We start from the raw sequence: 19644 nt of genomic DNA on the forward strand, positions 1-19644 counted from the left end.
TTGTAAATCATTTTATAACATTTATAAACACTTGTAAATCCCTTTAAACCACTTATAACAGTGATAAATCATTTAATAAAAACTTTTGTAAACTTCTAAAACCCGTTAAAAACCCTTGTAAATCCTTAAAACTCATTTTAAAGAACTTGTAATACCTTTAAAAACTTTTGTAAACCCTTCAAAAACCTTTGTAAACTTCTAAAACCCTTTAAAACTTCTTGTAAATCCTTTAAAACTATTTTTGAATCTTTGTATGCCTTTAAATATACTTTTAAATCCTTTTAAAAACACTTGTAAATCCTTTTAAAAAACCTTTAAAAATCCTTGTAAATTTTTAAAATCCTTTAAAAATTCTTGTAAATCCTTTTAAAACTGTTATAAACTTATAAAAACTTTTAAAAACCATTGTAAATTATTTAAAAACCATTTAAAAACCTTTGTAGGCTTCTAAAACTCTTTAAAAAGCATTTAAAAACTCTTGTATATCCCTTTAAAAACCCTTGTAAACCCTTTAAAAGACCCTTTAAAAAATCTTGTAAACCCTTTAAAAAATTTTGGCGGGAAAATTTTCTCGGAAAAATTTTTGGCGGGAAAAGTTTTTCTCGAAAACTTTTTTGGCGGGAAAATTTTGGCGGGAAAGTTTTTGGCGGGAAATTTTTTGGGGGGAAATTTTTGGAAGGAATATTCCTTCCTTTGTGAAAGAATATTCTTTCAAATAGGGGTAAAATAGCCATTAAAAATTAAGAGAGGGCAAAAATGAAAATGGTAAAAAAAGAGGGTATTTTTAAAAGAGGGTATCATAAAAAGGTTATTGTTATCAATTTCTCACATAAGAATCATATTTCACTAAATTTTCTTACATGTGTAATATATATATGAATGTATTTTGTAAATTTATAATATGATGAGACCATAAATATTATCTTGTTATTTTATCAGGTTTATTAAATTTTAACGTGGGATTAGAGAATTTTATTAATTAATTGAATATAAATGAGAAATTCCCTCATATACCATATTTTAAGTTTTTTTTTCCAAAACTACCACAAAAGTCTTATTTTCCAAAAAAATCATAAACATAAAAAAAAATTTGAAGGTGTAGAATTTTTTTTAAAATGTTTGGGTTGACTATTTATATTTAGGGTATAGTTTATAGTGCAGGGTTTAGTGTTTAAGATTTTGAAGTTAGTTTTAGTTTTGTAGTATTTTTGAGAAAATGTATTTAATGGTATTTTTGAAAAATAAAACTCATAATGGTATTTTTAGAAAATATATTCATTTTAGTGGTATTATTAAGAGAATTCCCCAATATTAATTATTATAGATTTTTACATATGCATGGAGTCATGGAGATGAATATGCAAATTCCTGAAACATAATAAGACAAACAATATTGCATCACATGGGTGTCCATCTAGGCCCAAGAAAAATAAGGGTAAAGATGATAGATATCAAAGTGTGATTAGCTCAATGTTAAACTTTGACGATTTCAAGGAGGATAGAATATAATAGATCGAATAATGAGGATTGGACCTTGCGAACAAAGAAAACATTTTAATCATGATTATCAATTAAATCATTATTTTATCCTTTTTCAAATATATTATTATATAAAAATTATGATATATAGTATTAAATTTTAATTTGCATTTGAAAAAAAGAAATAGAATTGTTAAAATAAAATAAAATACTTCTAATAGCAAGAATTAAAAAATAAATAAAAAATTGAAGACAATTAAACTAGAAATGAAAAATTGAAGACAAAGTAAAACTAAAAATTACAATAATTCAATTTATAATTTTTTTCCACATTAAGAACAAATGACAAAAAAAAAAAAAACTTTTTTGAGAAAACAGACTTAAAAAAATTTACCGAATTGGGCTTCAAGCCAAGTGAACTCAATTCGATATTATGGCATCATTTGAGGTTTCATCAATACAGAAATTAAATTACAATATAAATTGTATATACATATATAATAATTCTTTTTTTTCGTTTAGCATTTAATTTATCATAAAACATAGATTTGGTAATGTCTATTGTTAATAAGAGGAGTGGTTCTTCCTCTTTTATACTTGTAGACAAGATAAATTAACTAACATTTTTTTGTTTTTTGTAGGATTGGGTTTGATTTGGTATAAGTGTCTTGTCTAATCATTTGATTTATAATTATCTAAAAATAATTTAGAAACTTCATAAGATTTGGTATATATGTGGTTCTGTTAGATTCTTTTTCACCTAGTGGTGGCTTTGTTCGGATACCAAACCCAATCACTGTCCTTTTCACCTTCCCATCTTCTCTCTTGGTTCTTCCTTTTATTATACTCATCATCTTCTTTGTTATTATCATCTCATGTTCTCAAGTTAAGTTTTATTAGAGAGACAATGCCTTCGAAGAGTTATCATTATTCATCTTCTTCTTTTTCTTCTTCTTCATCTTCTTCTCAGCTAAGTACTCCAAGGTACTTTGCTTTACCCTTGTTAATCTCAAGTTATTGAAGATTAAATCTTGTTTTGGTTTGTCTTATTTATTCATTCATCTTCTTGTAGAGCATTTCAAAAGGAGCCTTCTCAAGCCAATTCTGTAAGTTCTTGTTTACCTAATATATTCATCTACTATTGATTTCTTGATGGATAAGTTAGGTTGAATATTCCGAAATTTTTGGTTTGTGTTTTAAGAAATCTCCTATGTGGGATGTTGAGGAGGTGAAGTGCAGCCTTGGTTCCTCAATGCCTAAGGTTAACTTCACTTTTCATGTTTTCATGTACATATCTAACTCATATTCATACATACATGTGAGCTTATCTATTTAGGGGTTCTTGAGTTTCGCAGTCTGACGAAGAACTGAAGGGGGAGATTGCGGAGCTCGAGACAGAGATCTTACAGTTAGAGCTGTATCTTCTCTCGCTCTACAGATCATCTTTCGGAGATTATTTGCCTGCAGTATCATCACCATTTAAGACCAAACTTCACAGTGACCAGGTCTCTTCTGTGTCTGATAAGTCTATCTCAGCCAGCTTCAAAAGCTTGTCTGAAACAGTGAGTGATCTTGATTTGTTGATGCATATGTTGACGTGTTACTGCATTTTTCTTTAATGTTAGATTTTGATTGTGAAACGTTTTCAGGACAAGATAAAAAGATCTGACTCATCCGGTAACCCGAGTTTGGCTGATCTTCTTGGTCTAAACACTCTTAGTCCCAATAAACTCTCTGAAGAGATTATGAGAAATATTTGTGTGATATACTTCAAACTCTCAGAAAATGGACATAACATATTTTTCAAGAAATCAAAGAATGAAGAGTGTGGACAAGAACTTGGAGTTGTTATCCATAAGCTTTACTTAGACGATGACAATTTAAAGTCCATTGAGAGCATGCTTCAACATTTCAGGTGAGATTGCATGGTAAAAATAAACAAAGTGTAAATAACTTCTTTCATTACATGTATTTTAAAGTTCTTGCATTACATAGATCGCTGGTTCAAAAGCTTGAGAAAGTTGATGCAACAAAGATGTCTAGGGAAGAAAAGCTTGCGTTCTGGACCAACATTCATAATGCTTTGGTGATGCACGTAAGCAAATTAGCAAACTCGAGTTTCCGAACGCGTTTTTGCTATCATATATGATCTTAAAACTTGTGTAATATTACAGGCATATATTGTATATGGACTTGGTGAAGATACAACAATCACAATGGTCTTGAAGGTTTGAGATTTTAATCTTTTACTTGAGTCTATTGTTTTGTTAGATCGTTGATCATATGAGAACTCATAAGACTATGTGTTAAACCTGTCCAGGCAGCAATTAACATAGGTGGGGAGTGGGTAAATGCATATGATATCCAGAGTTTGATAATGGGCATTAGTCCTTGCCATTCACCATCAGTAAGTTTATTTATGACTTTAGTTGTTTGTATACATTTATGTTACATTATCTCAATTAAAACCATAGTGATTAGTATTTAGTAAATCTTGTACTTTCTAAAAATGTGAAATCTGTTTTTTTGGCCATGGTAGCGTTTATGGACGCTATTTTCACCGGGTAAGAGTTCGAAGACGAGTAGCGGTGGACACATTTATGCGTTGGACTATGCCGAACCACTTCTTCATTTTGCCCTCTCTACCGGAGCATCAACCTATCCAATGGTACTAAATCGACACAACTCCTTTCCCTTTTACCCCGCAAACCGAGCTAACCATTTTAAAACAATGTAATGGTTTATTAGGTCCGAGTTTATACAGCAGAAGGGATCTTTCAAGAACTTAGGCAAGCAAGAGACGATTTCATCCAAACAAGTATTGGATTTGAGAAAGAGACAAAGATTCTATTGCCAAAGATTGTTTACAACTACGCGAAGGATACTTCTCTCAACATGGCTGAACTCTTCAATACAATATCAAAGTGCCTAACCGAGACACAAAGAGCGAAAATGAGACGAGTTGTGACGAAAAAGCAAGATAGAAGCATTCGTTGGATTAACCATGACTCCAACTTCCATTTTATCATCCATTCGGAACTCATAAGAGGGAGTCTATGAACTTGACAATCATATGGTTCCTCTGTATTATATTTGCTTTGTGCCAAGATTTTGCTTGAAATTGTTTATCTAGTGTATTAAATACAATATCTGTTCATGTATCTATATTTATAAAACCAAACCAAACTCTACAGATTAGTTAAAAGAAAACGTATAGGAAGAGTAAGAAGAGTGTCTCTTTTAGTCATGCCATGCAAAATCTCCTTTGCTTCGTCCACTTCTCCTATAATCAATTTCTGCATCTGAACTGTACAGACCCATCTTGTATTTTCTGCTTGTCTTTGCTTGACCTTTATTGCCCGGTGTGCTTGATACCGATATGTGTCCAGGTTGCAGCTGCATATGATCTGCTTTCATATATATAACACAGGAGGTTTCAAAACACATTCTCATCATTTGAGGTAAATTGTAAAACTCAGTTCATAAGACATATATTACCATTGTAAAACTCGAGCGGCTCTTGTAAGTTGCATCTAGTATATTCAGTTTTTTGCAGGTCCAAGTTAGCGTCTGAGCCATAAAAATTTAGCCCTTTGCGTTCTGATGCAGTCTTTATATTACAGTTTGGTGAAGTTGCATCCAATGTACTATGTGGTCTCATGGTGAAGGAGTCGTCGTTCACATGTGTGATCTCCACATATTGGCTTGTAGTGATGACTTCATCTGCACTAAAACCAAAGGAAGCTCTGTATGCTTCTGGTTCTTCCATATCTTGCTTGGAAATGCGTTGAGTAATTCCACTAGTTGGGTAAACATCTGAGTCCTTTGAAACACTTAGTCTTCCACCAGTTTGAGAGAACGGAGCATCATGGTCACGATAGTATAGAGCAAATGTGTCAGGACAGAAGAAATTTGAACTTTCAGATGCCTTTGGAGTATTGTTAGTCTCAGGTGTCTGTGCATAACTAGAGTCACTCCTTGAACATTTGCCTGTTCTTGGAGAAGCCAAAGGATCCCATTGCGGTAAGAACTCACGCTCGGGAAAGGAGGAGCATCGACCATCGCCTGAGGTCCTTGACATTGGTGACCTAAGACTGCTTGCAGGACTGCCAGGATACAGTGCGTATGTTGTATGAAGATCGTGTGAAGAAATATAATCACCTTTCTCTGTTTTCTTGAGATCAGCAGAAGATGTCAGGAACCGTGCATATGGTACATCGGGCGACGAAGGAGTGGTGAGATGTGCAAACTCAGGAGGAGGAGTCAACGGAGCAGTAGATGGCTCCGTCGTATAGGTTGAGATAACCGGTGGTGAAACAAGTTGCCTCTCATAAGCATAAGGCCCGGTTGCAAACATCGCGGATGAAGGACCACCAGGAGAATTAGCAGAAAACGAAAGCTGGCAATTTGGCGATTGCATTGTCGAAGGAGCAGCAGAATGTGAGAAAGAAGCTGGAGAGGAAGGTGGAGCAAGCATTGATGTAGCTTGATTACTCAATCCCACTGCCTGAGGTTGATTTGAATGATGATGATGTCCAGTTGCAACATTCCCTTCAAGTATTCGAGAAGCCGGCACAATACGTCTCTCTCCTTTTTTCGTACGAAAACAAGACAACACTCTAAAACACCCAACCCACTGCTTCCTCTGTCAAAAACAGTAAAAGAACTGTGAATCATACTAATGGTGAAAATGGGAACTAACTCTTCTCATATCAGCACATCGTAGCACACAGAGAACCATATCAAGCACAAGAACAGAAGCATGCAACAAGATTTATGTCAACCCTTTCATCAAATGCTTAAGACTCACAAATTATACAATACCAGTTGAACCTAATCAGGAATAAATCAACCACTCAGGCTAACCATATCAAACCACGATTCAGAAGCAATGAGTTGGTAAGAGTTTCTATTACAAGACTTAAAGGACATGACATTCTCAAGAAAGGGTCAAAAAATAATAATTGTCTACATCAAGAACGGTCCATACACCAATTTCTAGTAAGAATTAAGCTAAATTGTTCCTAAAACTAAAACCCTAAATCAAAAGTCTCCATTTTTATCTACAAACTAAACTAACCGATCCTATAAAAGCGATTGCTTCAAGCAGGATCATGCTAATGGTGCTCATATTAACATATCCACATCTATCAGCACACCCTCGCGCACACATAGCCATAGCAAGCACAAGAACAGAAGCATTCAACAAGATTTATGTCAGTTGAACCTAATCAAGAATAAATCAACTACACAGAGCTAACCATATCAAAGCCACGATTCTGAAGCACTGAGTTGGTCAGAGATTCTATTACAAGACTCAAAGAACTTGACTTTCTCAAGAAAGGGTCCAAAAATAATAGTTGTCTACATCAAGAACGGTCCACACACCAACTTCTAGTAATAATTAAGCTAAAATGTTCCTGAAACTAAAACCCTAAATCAAAAGTCTCCATTTTTAGTTACAAATTGGTAAGAGTTTCTATTACAGGAATAAAAAGACTTGACTTTCTTAAGAAAGGGTCCAAATTTGTCTACATCAAGATCGGTCCAGACACCAACTTCTAGTAAGAGAATTAAGCTAAACAGATCCTGAAACTAAAACCCTAAATCGAAAGTTTCCATTTTTAGCTACGAACGAAACTGAATTAACTGATCAGATAAAAGCAATTGCTTCAGGCAGGATCTAAGATTAGGGATTGAAGACACAACATACCCGTTCACGAAGAGGAAGCCTATTCGCCATTACCATCAGACAGCACACGATCTCTGTTTCTTCTTCGGACAGGATTTAGAAATCTCACAAATCTCTTGTGCTTAGTTGAGAGCAGCAGCACACATTTCAGTGAGAATTTAGGGTTCAGGAGCTGTGAAATGGTGGGGATGCAACAAAATATTCAGCCGCCATTTAGGGTTTGTTTATCTCTCTCTGAGCAGATGCATCTAGAAGAAGAAGAAGAAGAAGCAAAGGCTGACACCATGTAGATTTGATGCTGTGAGGCAAGAGAAAAAGCAAATTTTTGTAAAGCAAAAGCCATTGGAGAAATTAGTCCCTTCTAAATTAATTTTCTTTTTGAACCACATTTAATTCGAAAATTAGAGTTTTATTATTTCATCCTAAACAATAATTAATTACATAAAACTATATTTTAAACCGCAGGTAAAACTTTTTATCTTTAATTTTAAAATTTAAAATTTTATTTATTGTTGAAATTTGTTTTAAAATTATTAAGATTGCATAATATCAAACTTAACTAAATCAGTTTGAATCAACATGTCTTATATTAATGTTGTTAAAAGATAGTATACAGATAGTATATTACTTTTATTCTCATATTCCTTCTTTGATTCAAAACGCTATTGATTGTAATGTTACTTAATTAATAAATATAAATTTGCCGTTATAAAAAAAAAAGTTTACTGTTGCTAAAAATAGTATAATGAAGTTTTACCCCGTTTTGAAGTATAAAACTAATAATATTTTAATATATATTAACCCCGTGTATTTGATAATGAGCAAGGTTCAAATCTTTCTCGTCAAACAACCTGTATATCTATATGTAGTTAAAATATAATATTTAAAACTCATTATGAGTTAAGATATAAACAATACTTCAAATTTTTATAAAGTTTACATATTTACAATATTTTAATCATTCTATAAAATTTATCCAATTTTTACTTTGGACATTTAATATCCAATTTTTTATTAGTTAAAATAAAATATTCAATGTATTAAATTATTGTCAAATAAAATATTGTCTTTTTAAAATTGGTCTAATCAAAAACCCGACATAACACATTTGTGACGGGATCGTTAAGCCGGATAAAATGTGAGACCCTGGTTGCGTAGAGGTTTAAATGAATTGATTTGGCCACCTATGTCACCAAAGTGCACTAATCTTTTCGGTCAAGGATCCTGAGAGAACTCCACAGTTAAGCGTGCTTATGCTGGTCAAAAGATGGGTGATCTTCCGGGAAGAGGTTGTCGGAACTGTGTGAGTGAGGCCAAAACACAGGGAAAGATCATGTGGTGATTTGTAGGGTCGGTAAACAAGTTTTGAAGCCTCTCGGACGTAGCTAACCGGCCGTCGGATATTAATAAGCTGATGGGCCTAGTGAGAGGACGTGAGGCCCATTAACAAAGGTGGGCCCATGGGCTGGTGGTGAACATCGGGCCCACTAGAGAGATGGCGGTCGGGGTGTTACAAGTATTGAAAGAACCTATCCTATTTTTTTTTTCTTTTAAACATGCAAACCGGATTAACCTAATTATTTCAAATCAGCTAAACCGACCATAATAATTTAAACCAATTAAACCAAGCAATCTCATTAAAGTAAACCAGCAATATTAACTAGTGGAAGACTTAACCAAAAATTCAATAAAACAATTCCATTAAAACAGCAAGATCAACCAAACATTAATCCAAAACATGATCATCCTAACATGTTTCTAAATTTCATTCTAACACCCTAACAAATCCAACAATAATCTAAAACACCAATGAGCGCCTAGATCATCCTCCTCTCCTCGCCATGATTTCACGGATCATACTTTGCTTTTACCTGCATCAAAGAAAGAGATGCATAAGTATTTCATAAATACTTAGTGAGGGCGATCCTCCCATCTACGAGCTATACACACAAGCAATGAGATAACACCCACATATATAACATAAACAAACCATCTAGCAAGCTAAACATCCAATAACACTTCCAATTCACCGACAAATCATCACAAAACAAGTCACCCAATCCCAATCGCTTAGATAAGTTCATGGTCACGCACTCACCTTAACAAGGTGATTTGAATAACAAAAACAACCAGAAAAGACTCTCCTCGCGACTGCAACAGCCAAACAACACCCTACAATAAACCACACAAACAAAAATCTCTAAGAACCAAAAGGACAGAAACAGCAGAAAAACTACAGCCGCAGAAACGAAGCCCTAAAACATAAACCAACCGTTAACTTCTTAATCCTACGGTGAAAAGAAAGATCCAGACGTCACAAAGCTGCCCAAAAAAATTGGTGCCAATCAGAGAAGCGATGAAACCACGATCGCACTTACAAACTCTGCTGATCCCAGTTCGCAACAGAGAAAACGCGTCTCACCAAACTGCATATAACTCACTGAGTATTAATCCGAATTCACTTCTGTAAAAAGAAGAATCAACGTAAACGCCTTAAGAACAAACCTACCAAAATTCATTACCTTTAGAAGCTTTGATACGTCGTAACTCTATTCTACCAGGACGTGACGAATCTGCTTCTCTTGCCTTAAACACCAAAGCAAAGCAAACCTTCTCCATCTCACAAGTGAACTTCTCCTTCTCCTTTTCTCAACTCAACTCTCGGAAACAACAGCGACAAAACAAAAGAGAGAAAGAAGCGTTCTTTATAAAACTAGGGTTTTTGGTTTAATTTTGATTAAAACAGAGTTTACCTAAACTGACATTAATTAAACCTTTTTTGATTCAATTAAACAAATGCACCAGTTTAGGAAATCTACCGGAATTAAACCGACTCCACCCTAATTTTTATACACATTCAAGCCTCCTATTAATTTTCAGAACACGGGCGTTACATAAAATTTCAGTCACACATTTTCAGATAAGTATATACAATTGTTTACATAATATTACTAATATATTAATGTCGTCTAGTGGTAAAAAAGTTTCTTTTGTATCAACATGTTTTGGGTTTGAAGCTTTATTCCTACTTAATTTTTAAAAAAATAATTAAATGATTTTTCAATATATAAGAGCATTAAATTTCTCTCAAAATCCTTGCAAAAATATTAATATAGATACATAGGTTTAATCTACCGTTGATAACTTATTTCCTAATTACAAATCTTGATCAAACTTTTATATCTTAAAAACAAAACAATTTTTCGCCTCTCAAAATTCCCCTTTACCCTCTTCTAAAGAAACTAGAAAAATTACGTATAAAAACTCATTGTTATGTTCGATTGATAATAAAATCTTATTATATAAAGTTGGGTTTTCAAAGTTAGTCATTAACAAGATCGTGACACGTGTTAATTGAATAGATAAGATGTTGATAAGTGTCAGATAATTAGTGATAAAAAATTATATAAATTAGTTTTTATTAAAAATTAATTTTCAAAATAGCAAAAAGGCGAAGAAAATAAATATTCAGGAATTTTAACAATTACTTGGTAGTAATCCTAAAGGAAAAAGGATAGTAATTATAAAATAAAATTATTAATAAAAAATATAAAAATTAGGTCTAAAGAATAAAAAATAAAAAAATAAAGAAAAATATACAATAAGTTGGTCAACTATAAATTAATCTTAGAAAATATTTGCATTATCGTGAATATTTTTGTAATATTTAAATATTTGTTTTCAGTAAGTTAATCTAAATAAGTTAGTCATTAATGTGACATGTGTCAATTGTACGCTAAGATATTGATATGTGTAAATTTAAGATATATTAAACTATTTACAATTAAACGAGATTATATGTCGATTTTAGTTTATAAAGAAAGATTAAAGTTTAGTTTTTACAACTAAACATGTTATATGTTTCCTGAATTTATAAACGAGGATCAAGGTTTATATTTTACAATTAAACAAGGTTTTATGTTGATTTAGGTTTATAAATACAAAGTAGAGTTTAAATTACATAATTTATACAAGGTTATTTATCTGTTTCAATTTATAAAACATAATTAAGATCTAGATAGTACAATTAAACGAGATTATGCGCTTAACAAAATAAATATTTTCATTAAATTTTTTTACTTTTTTTAATATGTTATAATTTTTTATATATATTTATAGTGCAATCTTATTGGCTAAAACAAGAGGGCTAAATAAAAGGGAAATTAAAAAGAGACATTACTAACTTAAAGTAAGGATAACAGAAGTCAATAGAATTCGTAGTATAATGATTTCTAAAATATATTTTTTTTTTCAAATATGTAATTTTGTATACTTTCATATTTAAAATTTTTTCTTAATGCTTATCTCAACGACACTATAGCTCATTTTTTTTGGATTGATGTTAACTTGTAAGAAGTTTACCATTATTATATTTAATAATTAATTAAGTTTAAGAAATAAAATAAATTGAAAAATAAAAAAATATGCGAGAATAGTTTTTAAGAAAACTGGAAGTTAGAAAATAAATTTTTTAGGATAATGGTATAATCATGTTTAAGGTATAATATCTAAATTAAGTTTTTTGAAATTTTTTGTAATAGTAATATTATGAACGAAAATTTTAAATACCCCTTTTCCAATATCACTTTTTAAAAATACCACTCTTTCAAATTTTATCAAAAAATCACTAGAATTTTGAAATTTATCCAAAAAATGTGTAAGCTTATATCTATATAGATTCAAATATATATATATATATATATATATTTCAGAAATATCGTATAAATACCTTTTAACAACGTTTTAAAAACTGTTTAAAAACCTTATAAAAAACTTGTAAACCTTTTAAAAACTTTATAAAAGTTGTTTAGAACCTTTTAAAACATTATATATATTTGGATCAAATCTCCCAGTGGAGAAATTAGTCCCTTCTAAATTTTTGTAAATTTTTGTGAGGCAAGAGAAAAGCAAATTTTTGTAAAGCAAAAGCCATTGGAGAAATTAGTCCCTTCTAAATTAATTTTCTTTTTGAACCACATTTAATTCGAAAATTAGAGTTTTATTATTTCATCCTAAAAAAATTAATTACATAAAACTAGATTTTAAACTGCAGGTAAAATTTTTATCTTTAATTTTTAAATTCAAAAGTTTATTTTATGCTGAAATATTTTTTAAAATTATTAAGATTGCATAATATCAAACTTAACTAAATCACTTTGAATCAACATGTCTTATATTAGTGTTGTTAAAAGAATGTATAAAGAAGTTTACTGTTGCTAAAAATAGTATATTGAAGTTTTACCCCGTTTTGAAGTATAAAACTAATAATATTTTAATCTATATTAACCCGTGTATTTGATATTGAGCAGGATTCAAATCTTTCTCGTCAAACAACCTATATATCTATATGTAGTTAAAATATAATATTTAAAACTCATTAAGAGTTAAGATATAAACAATAATTAAATTTTTTTTATCAAGTTTACATATTTAAAATATTTTAAACATTCTATAAAACTTATCCAATTTTTACTTTTACTTGGACGTTCAATATCCATTTTTTTAATGGTTGAAATAAAATATTCAATGTATTAAATTATTGTCAAATAAAATATTGTTTTTTTAAAATTTGTCTAATAAAAACCCGACATAACACATGTGTGACGGTATCGTTAAGCCGGATAAAATTTCATTCACACATTTTCAGATAAATACATACAATTGTTTACATAATATTACTAATATATTAATGTAATCTAGTGGTAAAAGAGTTGCTTTTGTATCAATAAATAAATAAGAGCATTAAATTTCTCTCAAATTCCTTGCAAATATATTAATATAGATACATAGGTTTAATCCACCGTTGATATCTCATTTCCTAATTACAAATCTTGATCAAATTTTTATATCTTAAAAAAAACTGTTTTTCTCCTCTCAAAATTCCTCTTTACCCTCTTCTAAAGAAACTAGAAAAATTACGTATAAAAACTCCAAGACCCCATTGTTATGTTCGCTTGATAATAAAAAATTTCTATAAGCCAAGATGGGAAAGAATAAAAGGAATACAACTGCTTCCCACCAAATAATATTGCACATGTAGAAGATGAGCCAACATCTCACAAATTCCTAAAACTAAAACCAAAATCTCAAAACTCCCCTTTTTTATTGATTTTTCTTTTGAATTACTTTTAAATCGGAAAATATATATTTTACTATGTTACCCTAAAAAAATATGATAATTATATAGTATACCTGAGTTTTATCCACCCATCCAAATCTATCGGATCTAACCCAAAAACATTAATTAAAACTAAGACAAAAATCTAAAATTCATCTCTAACTCTTTTTCTCAACGTTTTCCAACTCTTTTCACCCTCTTTGTAAAATTAGATGAACTAGAGATTACTACTTTCTAGAGAGTCGAGATTGATCTATGTATTCGAATCGGGAAGAAGAAATAACGGTGAAGAACAACTCAACGATAAGTATAAAATTTTGAACAACGCAACGCGGCGGTGATGATGAACGACTCAACGGCGACGGTGATGAACTACTCAACAGTAAGTAGAAACAACGACGACGATGAACGAGTAAACGACAAGCTATTTGTGTAACAATTCAAAAAAAGAAAAAAACTCTGGAACCATCTTGACAAGAAGAAGGAGATAATGATGAGGGAAGTACAATCTTGGAAACTAAATCGAGAAGAATTACAAGTCAAACCATGAGCTACTCCATCGACTCAGCGATAAGTAAATTGATTCAATTGAAGATGTACAACTAGTAAAAACTAATTTGTTTTTGTTAGGAAGAGTTTCATAACTTATCTGCTCTTGATCTCTTGATGTCAATTAAAATTAAATAGGGAAAACAGAAAATTCCCCCACAAACTTAGTTACTTTATCGTATTAATACACAAAACTTTAATTATTTGTACACAATTCCCTATTCCCAATTTTTAGCAAATTTCATTTTACTAACAATTTTTTTTTTCTTGCTTGGTTGAGATTTAAAAATAATAAAAGTTTTGTCTTTCGTCATTGTTGATCATATAATCATCATTTAATTTTTATCTCTATATTATTATAAAAATTAAAGAACGTTAACATTAGATTTGGGGAATGCAAAACAGTCGCTCTGTAATTATTAATTTTCAAAACTTCTTAAATTGAGATACAGTCTTACGAAAATCGAATAATAATTGAATCTCTGAAAAATCCAAAATTTTTCAAGTTTTGACGAAGAAAGATTGTTAATTCTTTTTAATTACTTTGTTTCATAAAAAAAGAATTCTTTTTAATTATTACTGATTTATTTTGTTAAATATATGTGTATATAAATAATCGTCAGAGCAAAGTGAACAAAAATTACTTTGTCCGCTGGTTTTGAGCTGGCTTATGAAGGCTACAGGTCGTGCGTGGGATCAAATACTCAACTTTTATTATTTTGATACATAATTTTCTAACTTTCAAAACGACGTCGTTTTATTCGATGACATGGCATCCGATTCAACATTTTTTAACGGAACAATAACACCGTTTGTCGGTTTGATGGTTTTGACCCGATTTGCATTGTTCGTGTAGAAAATTCAAATTTTTGTTAAGTTCGTATTGTTATAAGCACGACTTAAAGGTTTGTGTATGAACATGATCAAATAACTAAGTTTGTGGAGGGGAATTGGCCGTTTTCCTGGTCTAAATAGGTACAACTAGTATATTTTGTAACACTGGTAAAACTAAATAAAACTAGTCGGATAATACTTGGTAAAAAAATTTTGTTCTAGGATAATTCTGATCCCACCGCCCCACTAAAAGAGCATGTTGGTTGATAAATTATATTTTTATCGACTTTAAGTATTTCTTTTCTCTTTCATTTTATCTTTTATTGAGTCAAAGTGTGTTTTTAGAGTCTTTTAGTCCAGTATAGAGTCTTAACAGGTTTTCGGTTGCTTTGAAATAAAACGAGTTATTTTGGGATGCAAATACACATTCAGAAATGCAGATTCATGTAGAAATGTCAGATGTTTGGGATCAAATGGACGACTTTCCACTGTTAGATAGACCTTTCTCATATTTTGACACAACATGAAGATAGATCTTAGCTTTCATTTTAAAGTAATTTCAAGGAACTCTGACGGTGCATTGAAGAGTTATACCCGATTTCGTGAAGAGAGGTCATTATGACGAGTCGTTGAAGGAGATGCATAATTGAAACCTGAGAGTGCCAGACTGATCGGTCCACACCCGGACCGATCAATCCCTTACCTCTGACGCATATTTTGGCCCATATTCGATCCGAACCCAACTCGTCTCCTATTGTTTTTATACTCTAGGCTCGACTTTTTAGAAGGTATCTTTCATTTTTCTAGGTTAAAAACATTGTTCTTTGGTTTGTAAGCAACCTTTGGAGAAGAATCCATCCTTTTTGACAAATTGGAGAATATTTCTAAACCGTTTTCCTTTATTTATTGATTCAATCATGCTTTCTTTCATATCCTTTTGTGTTATTTTCTGCAATATGTGTGAGTAGTTTATCATTTGGGGTTTAGGGTTCTAAGTAGAAAATTCAGTGAGTTAGTGCTTTGATTGCTTCAATGGATTCTTATTCTATGGTTCTTCAATATTCATGTTCTTAATGCTAGAATAGGATTGATCACCTTGTTTTAAAACTGAGGCTTTTATATGTTTCAGAGATGTTCGATGAAAGACCTAAACGAATGTAAATTGAGCATTGTATTTCTAGCATGCGAGAGTTGATGTTTGAATGCTTTGTGAACTAAATAAACAAACCTATTCGATAATGTATGCAAATTTGACTAGGAAATTACAAATGAGAGTTTTGTAATTGAATAGTTGAATTTAGTGATTAATGTCTTGAGAGAGGATTATCCGAATTTATATTCATGTTTAAGAACAGTTCTTTATGTTTGTATCCTTGTTGCTTTTATTCACTAGGCATTGTTCTTTGAAACAAAATACCCTGCTGCCCAATTTCTTTAATTCATAAGTTTAGTCTCTATTTATTTTCCTTTTTATTTACAAGTCTGAAAACCAAACAAACAAATCTTTTCTCTTTAGCTAAGAATGAGTCTCGCAATTCTTTAGTTTAACCTTGCTCCTTGTGATCGGTCCCGCATATACTGTATTTCGGTTAAGTTATCGGGTTAAAATACTCGAGTAATCATTGGTCATTTTGTACTTTCAAATCCACCAGCGAAGGGAGTGAAAAGGTCAACGATAAATCAAGGGTGAAGATTATATCTTTGTATTATGGCTGTTGTTTGGCGGTTATGTATTTGAAATCATAATCCTGGTATTATTAACTATAACTATGCTGTGTGTTTTGAATCCAAAATACTGGTATTATTTGGTAACACTCTAATTGTGTTTTGAATCTGAAATATTGGTATACTTAGTAAAACTAAGTTTTCTGGATTTGGTTATGTATAACTGGAAATACGAGGTGAAACTAAATTGTTTTTTTTCTTCTAGATTTGATTTGTACAACTGGAAATGAGAGAGTAGACTTCGCATCTCCACTCATTCACGAGTTACTCTCAACATGGAGACATCATTGCTTCTTAAGAAGAAGATGACAATTCAACGTTATGACTCCAAAATGTGCACAACTAAATAAAACTTAGTATAACTAGTTTGGTTTTATAACTTAAAATTTATGAAGCCAAAAGATACAACTTTTAGATTTTGAATCTTCTCCCTCTTTCACACAATAAAGGAACCAAAATCCAGTTACGAACAACTCCAAATATTTATAACCTGAAATCAGTCTCTTCGTTTGATTGAATTTTAAGAAATATTGTTTTCAAAACAGTGCAAAAGTGAGTATAATTTAGTACAACTACAATAGTTTTGTAACTAAAAAAATTATAAAACCAAAAGGTACACCTTGGTACAAATGGTGATAAATTGAATAATTATACCAACTCGTACCAGTTGTACCAACTCGTGGTGAAATAAATTTTAGGGAGAGTTGCAATATAGCACCGTTTTCTAAAGATTGTGTGCAAATTAAATCCCTTTTTGCTACGTAGAAAGTTTTTGTAGTGTTTAAAATTTTTAGTACAATTTTGCGCCTAACTAAATAAATGAAACAAACTAGTATAGTTAACAAAATAAAAACAATTTTTCCTCTAAGGCACAATCTCCAGGGTAGCTGCCTCAACCAAACTCGATCAGGCCGACGTCTCTCCCCCTTCTCTTCTTCTCCTTCATTCGCTCGTCAATTTTTTCCTCCGTTCGTCAATTTTTTCTTGAGTTTCCTCTTCTTGCTTTTTGTTCCTCGTTTTGCATCCGGTCTCGATGACTCTAATTTGTATTAGCTTAGTCTTTGTGGCGTTATTAGATCCATACAATCTCTCCTCCCTTGGTATAGTGGCTTATACGGGTTGTCGGTATAGCAGGCTTATCAACGACTCTTTGCTCGATATGGTCTCCTTCCTCTCCTCTAGCCTCCTTAAGTCTCTCTCTCTTGTTGCAGATGAGGTTTCTTGTAGGTCTTTTGTTTCCTTTCTTTTCCAGATTTTGTGCGAGGACTTACTTATGAGTGATGTTCGTATGGTTTGGACTTTTTCGGCGTCTCTGTCGGCGAGTCTCCCGTATTCATTGCATTTTTTTCCAGCCTCTCGATTTGTATCTCGCCAGAATTTTTCTATAACTCTTCTCTTGCATCTCTTTGCAACCATCTGCTCTCCCTCTCACCAACAACCTTCGAGGTTTGCTTCAAGCAGCTAGTGATTGTTCCCACCGCAAATCGCTCCTCTGCTACCTCGTTCTCTTTGTGGATGCTTTGTGTTAGTTGGGATTGGTTCAGCCTTTCGTGTCCTCTAGTGATATGTGTATAGCCTTCCCACAGACCTCTCCTATTGTGTGTAGCTTATGGTTTGATTCTGTAATTGCGTCCATTTGTACAAGGTACAAGACGTTTGCTCTCTGTCCTTGAGAATATCAGCTTCGATTGGTGGTGGCGCAATGGTCTAGAACCTACCTTCTGTTAGTTCCCATTTACCTCAGTATGAGGTTTCGTCGACTTCAATTACCTCAGTATGAGGATGTTAGATGTTTGAAGTTTTTTCAAAGCTTAGCTAGTTTGGAGGTTTTGTCTCATTTCGAAAGGCTTTTTGGTAGTCAATCGTTGAATACTTTTATCCTTGCTTTTAATGTGCATTTGACTGGTTCACTTTACGTCTCGCATCGCCTCAATTGTGATTATGTTTTTCCTTGTATTAAGGATGTTGTTAGCCTTTTTTTTTTTTGAAACAGGCTTGGATGTTGTTAGCCTTGTTCTAACTAGTTATGTGGCTAAGGTCCTAGCCCCGAGCAATAATTATTATTATTAATTCTGATTTTACCTCAAAATCAAATAATTAATTATTATTTTTTCTCAGCCACAATCCCTTCTTTTACACCCACCATCTTTTTTTCTTTCTATGTTAGAATATCTTCAATTTAATTTTTGATATCTTTTTTTAATTCTTAACCTTTTAAAAAGAGAGGTGTTTTTTTTTTATTTTTCTCCTTTTCTTAACCATCGTTCATTTTTCTTCTTCTTCTATTCTTTGAAATCTATGGTGAAAACTCTAAGATCAGTCCAAAATCAGTTTAAAAATGCATTTAACTGATATTTTGGAACCGTGTGTTTTCCTACACAGTTTGGAGAAACATAAAATAAAGGTATTCTATCACTTTATCTTAAATCTACTTACAAATGATAATTTTGATTCTCAGCAAAAATTTCTATTAATTTTCAAATAGTTAATCCTTTTTTTTTATCCAAAAATTTATAGAGCGGAACTTCAAGTGCAATGATATCATTCAATGGATCACAAGTATTCAAAAAGAATAAAAAACTAATGGAAGCAAAAAGCATGGAAAAGAAGGAAGATGAAGAAACTAAAACTCAGTTGTGATTTTCTGTTGTAAAGAAAGATTTATTTGTTCATTTCATGTATTTTGTAAAAACTTGAATAGATTTTAGTGGATATTGCAACGCTGTTTTTTTTAATAAAAAATCGTGGTAAAATCTTGTTAACAAGCTATAAATTAATATTAGTAAATAATGAAATAAGAATTCAAAAATATATTAAAAATAATATTTGTTTGCTAGTCGAAAATAATTTATTGTATTAATTATTTATAAATTATTTATGTTAATTATAGAAACGGTTATTTATAACTGATATAAATAATTTACATCAATTATTTTAATGTACACTAATACTAACATCAGTTAATTAAATTGACGTAAGAGTTAACATCATTTTTTTAAATGACACATATTCATATCAATTACAATAATCGATGTAAATTTTTTATATATTAACATTAGTTGTTAACTAACTGATGTAAATTATTTGCATCGGCATTTTTAGAATCATTTATTTAAGTGATGTAAAAGTTTTTACATCATTTATAACTAAATCAAATATTAAAAATAAATGATGTAAGCCAATCTTTTTTTTTATAGTGTCCAATGGCTTGAAGAATCAACAACCCTAACCATTTACACAGCACACT

The 19644-nt window shown here is 31.4% G+C and overlaps 2 protein-coding genes across 3 annotated transcripts; one reads left to right on the plus strand and one right to left on the minus strand.

Annotated features, from left to right (window-relative positions):
• The first annotated feature begins 2288 nt into the window (after positions 1 to 2288).
• On the plus strand, positions 2289 to 4561 carry LOC17900128. Its single transcript, XM_023777332.1, has 10 exons — positions 2289 to 2463; positions 2552 to 2585; positions 2681 to 2740; positions 2835 to 3041; positions 3129 to 3394; positions 3475 to 3574; positions 3654 to 3707; positions 3800 to 3886; positions 4019 to 4147; positions 4228 to 4561. The coding sequence occupies exons 1-10, from the start codon at positions 2387 to 2389 to the stop codon at positions 4537 to 4539; spliced, it is 1326 nt and encodes a 441-aa protein (XP_023633100.1). The 5' UTR covers positions 2289 to 2386; the 3' UTR covers positions 4540 to 4561.
• Positions 4562 to 4566: 5 nt separating this feature from the next.
• LOC17900048 (uncharacterized protein At1g76660) lies at positions 4567 to 7452 on the minus strand. Of its 2 annotated transcripts, none has more exons than XM_006307435.2 (3): positions 7193 to 7452; positions 4978 to 6124; positions 4567 to 4886 (listed from the first exon to the last, which is right to left on the minus strand). In XM_006307435.2, the coding sequence occupies exons 1-3, from the start codon at positions 7226 to 7228 to the stop codon at positions 4720 to 4722; spliced, it is 1350 nt and encodes a 449-aa protein (XP_006307497.1). In that variant the 5' UTR covers positions 7229 to 7452; the 3' UTR covers positions 4567 to 4719. The 2 variants fall into 2 exon arrangements, with proteins under 2 accessions (XP_006307497.1, XP_023633099.1); XM_023777331.1 differs by having other exon boundaries at positions 4567 to 4889.
• Positions 7453 to 19644: the final 12192 nt, after the last annotated feature.

This window comes from Capsella rubella, unplaced genomic scaffold (assembly GCF_000375325.1).
Source record: "Capsella rubella cultivar Monte Gargano unplaced genomic scaffold, Caprub1_0 scaffold_1, whole genome shotgun sequence".
Classification (NCBI taxonomy): Eukaryota; Viridiplantae; Streptophyta; class Magnoliopsida; order Brassicales; family Brassicaceae; genus Capsella; species Capsella rubella.

What these genes read in the sequence shown, in the direction of transcription:
- LOC17900128 (XM_023777332.1), top strand. Translation starts at nt 2,387, where the DNA reads ATGCCTTCGAAGAGTTATCATTATTCATCTTCTTCTTTTTCTTCTTCT. An exon ending in TTGGTTCCTCAATGCCTAAG is followed by an intron (nt 2,741 to 2,834) that starts GTTAACTTCACT and finishes TGAGTTTCGCAG; the next exon opens with TCTGACGAAGAACTGAAGGG. An exon ending in TCAAAAGCTTGTCTGAAACA is followed by an intron (nt 3,042 to 3,128) that starts GTGAGTGATCTT and finishes AAACGTTTTCAG; the next exon opens with GACAAGATAAAAAGATCTGA.
- LOC17900048 (XM_023777331.1), bottom strand. Translation starts at nt 7,228, where the DNA reads ATGGTAATGGCGAATAGGCTTCCTCTTCGTGAACGG. An exon ending in GGCTTCCTCTTCGTGAACGG is followed by an intron (nt 6,125 to 7,192) that starts GTATGTTGTGTC and finishes TGTTTTTGACAG; the next exon opens with AGGAAGCAGTGGGTTGGGTG. An exon ending in GCCGCTCGAGTTTTACAATG is followed by an intron (nt 4,890 to 4,977) that starts GTAATATATGTC and finishes TATATATGAAAG; the next exon opens with CAGATCATATGCAGCTGCAA.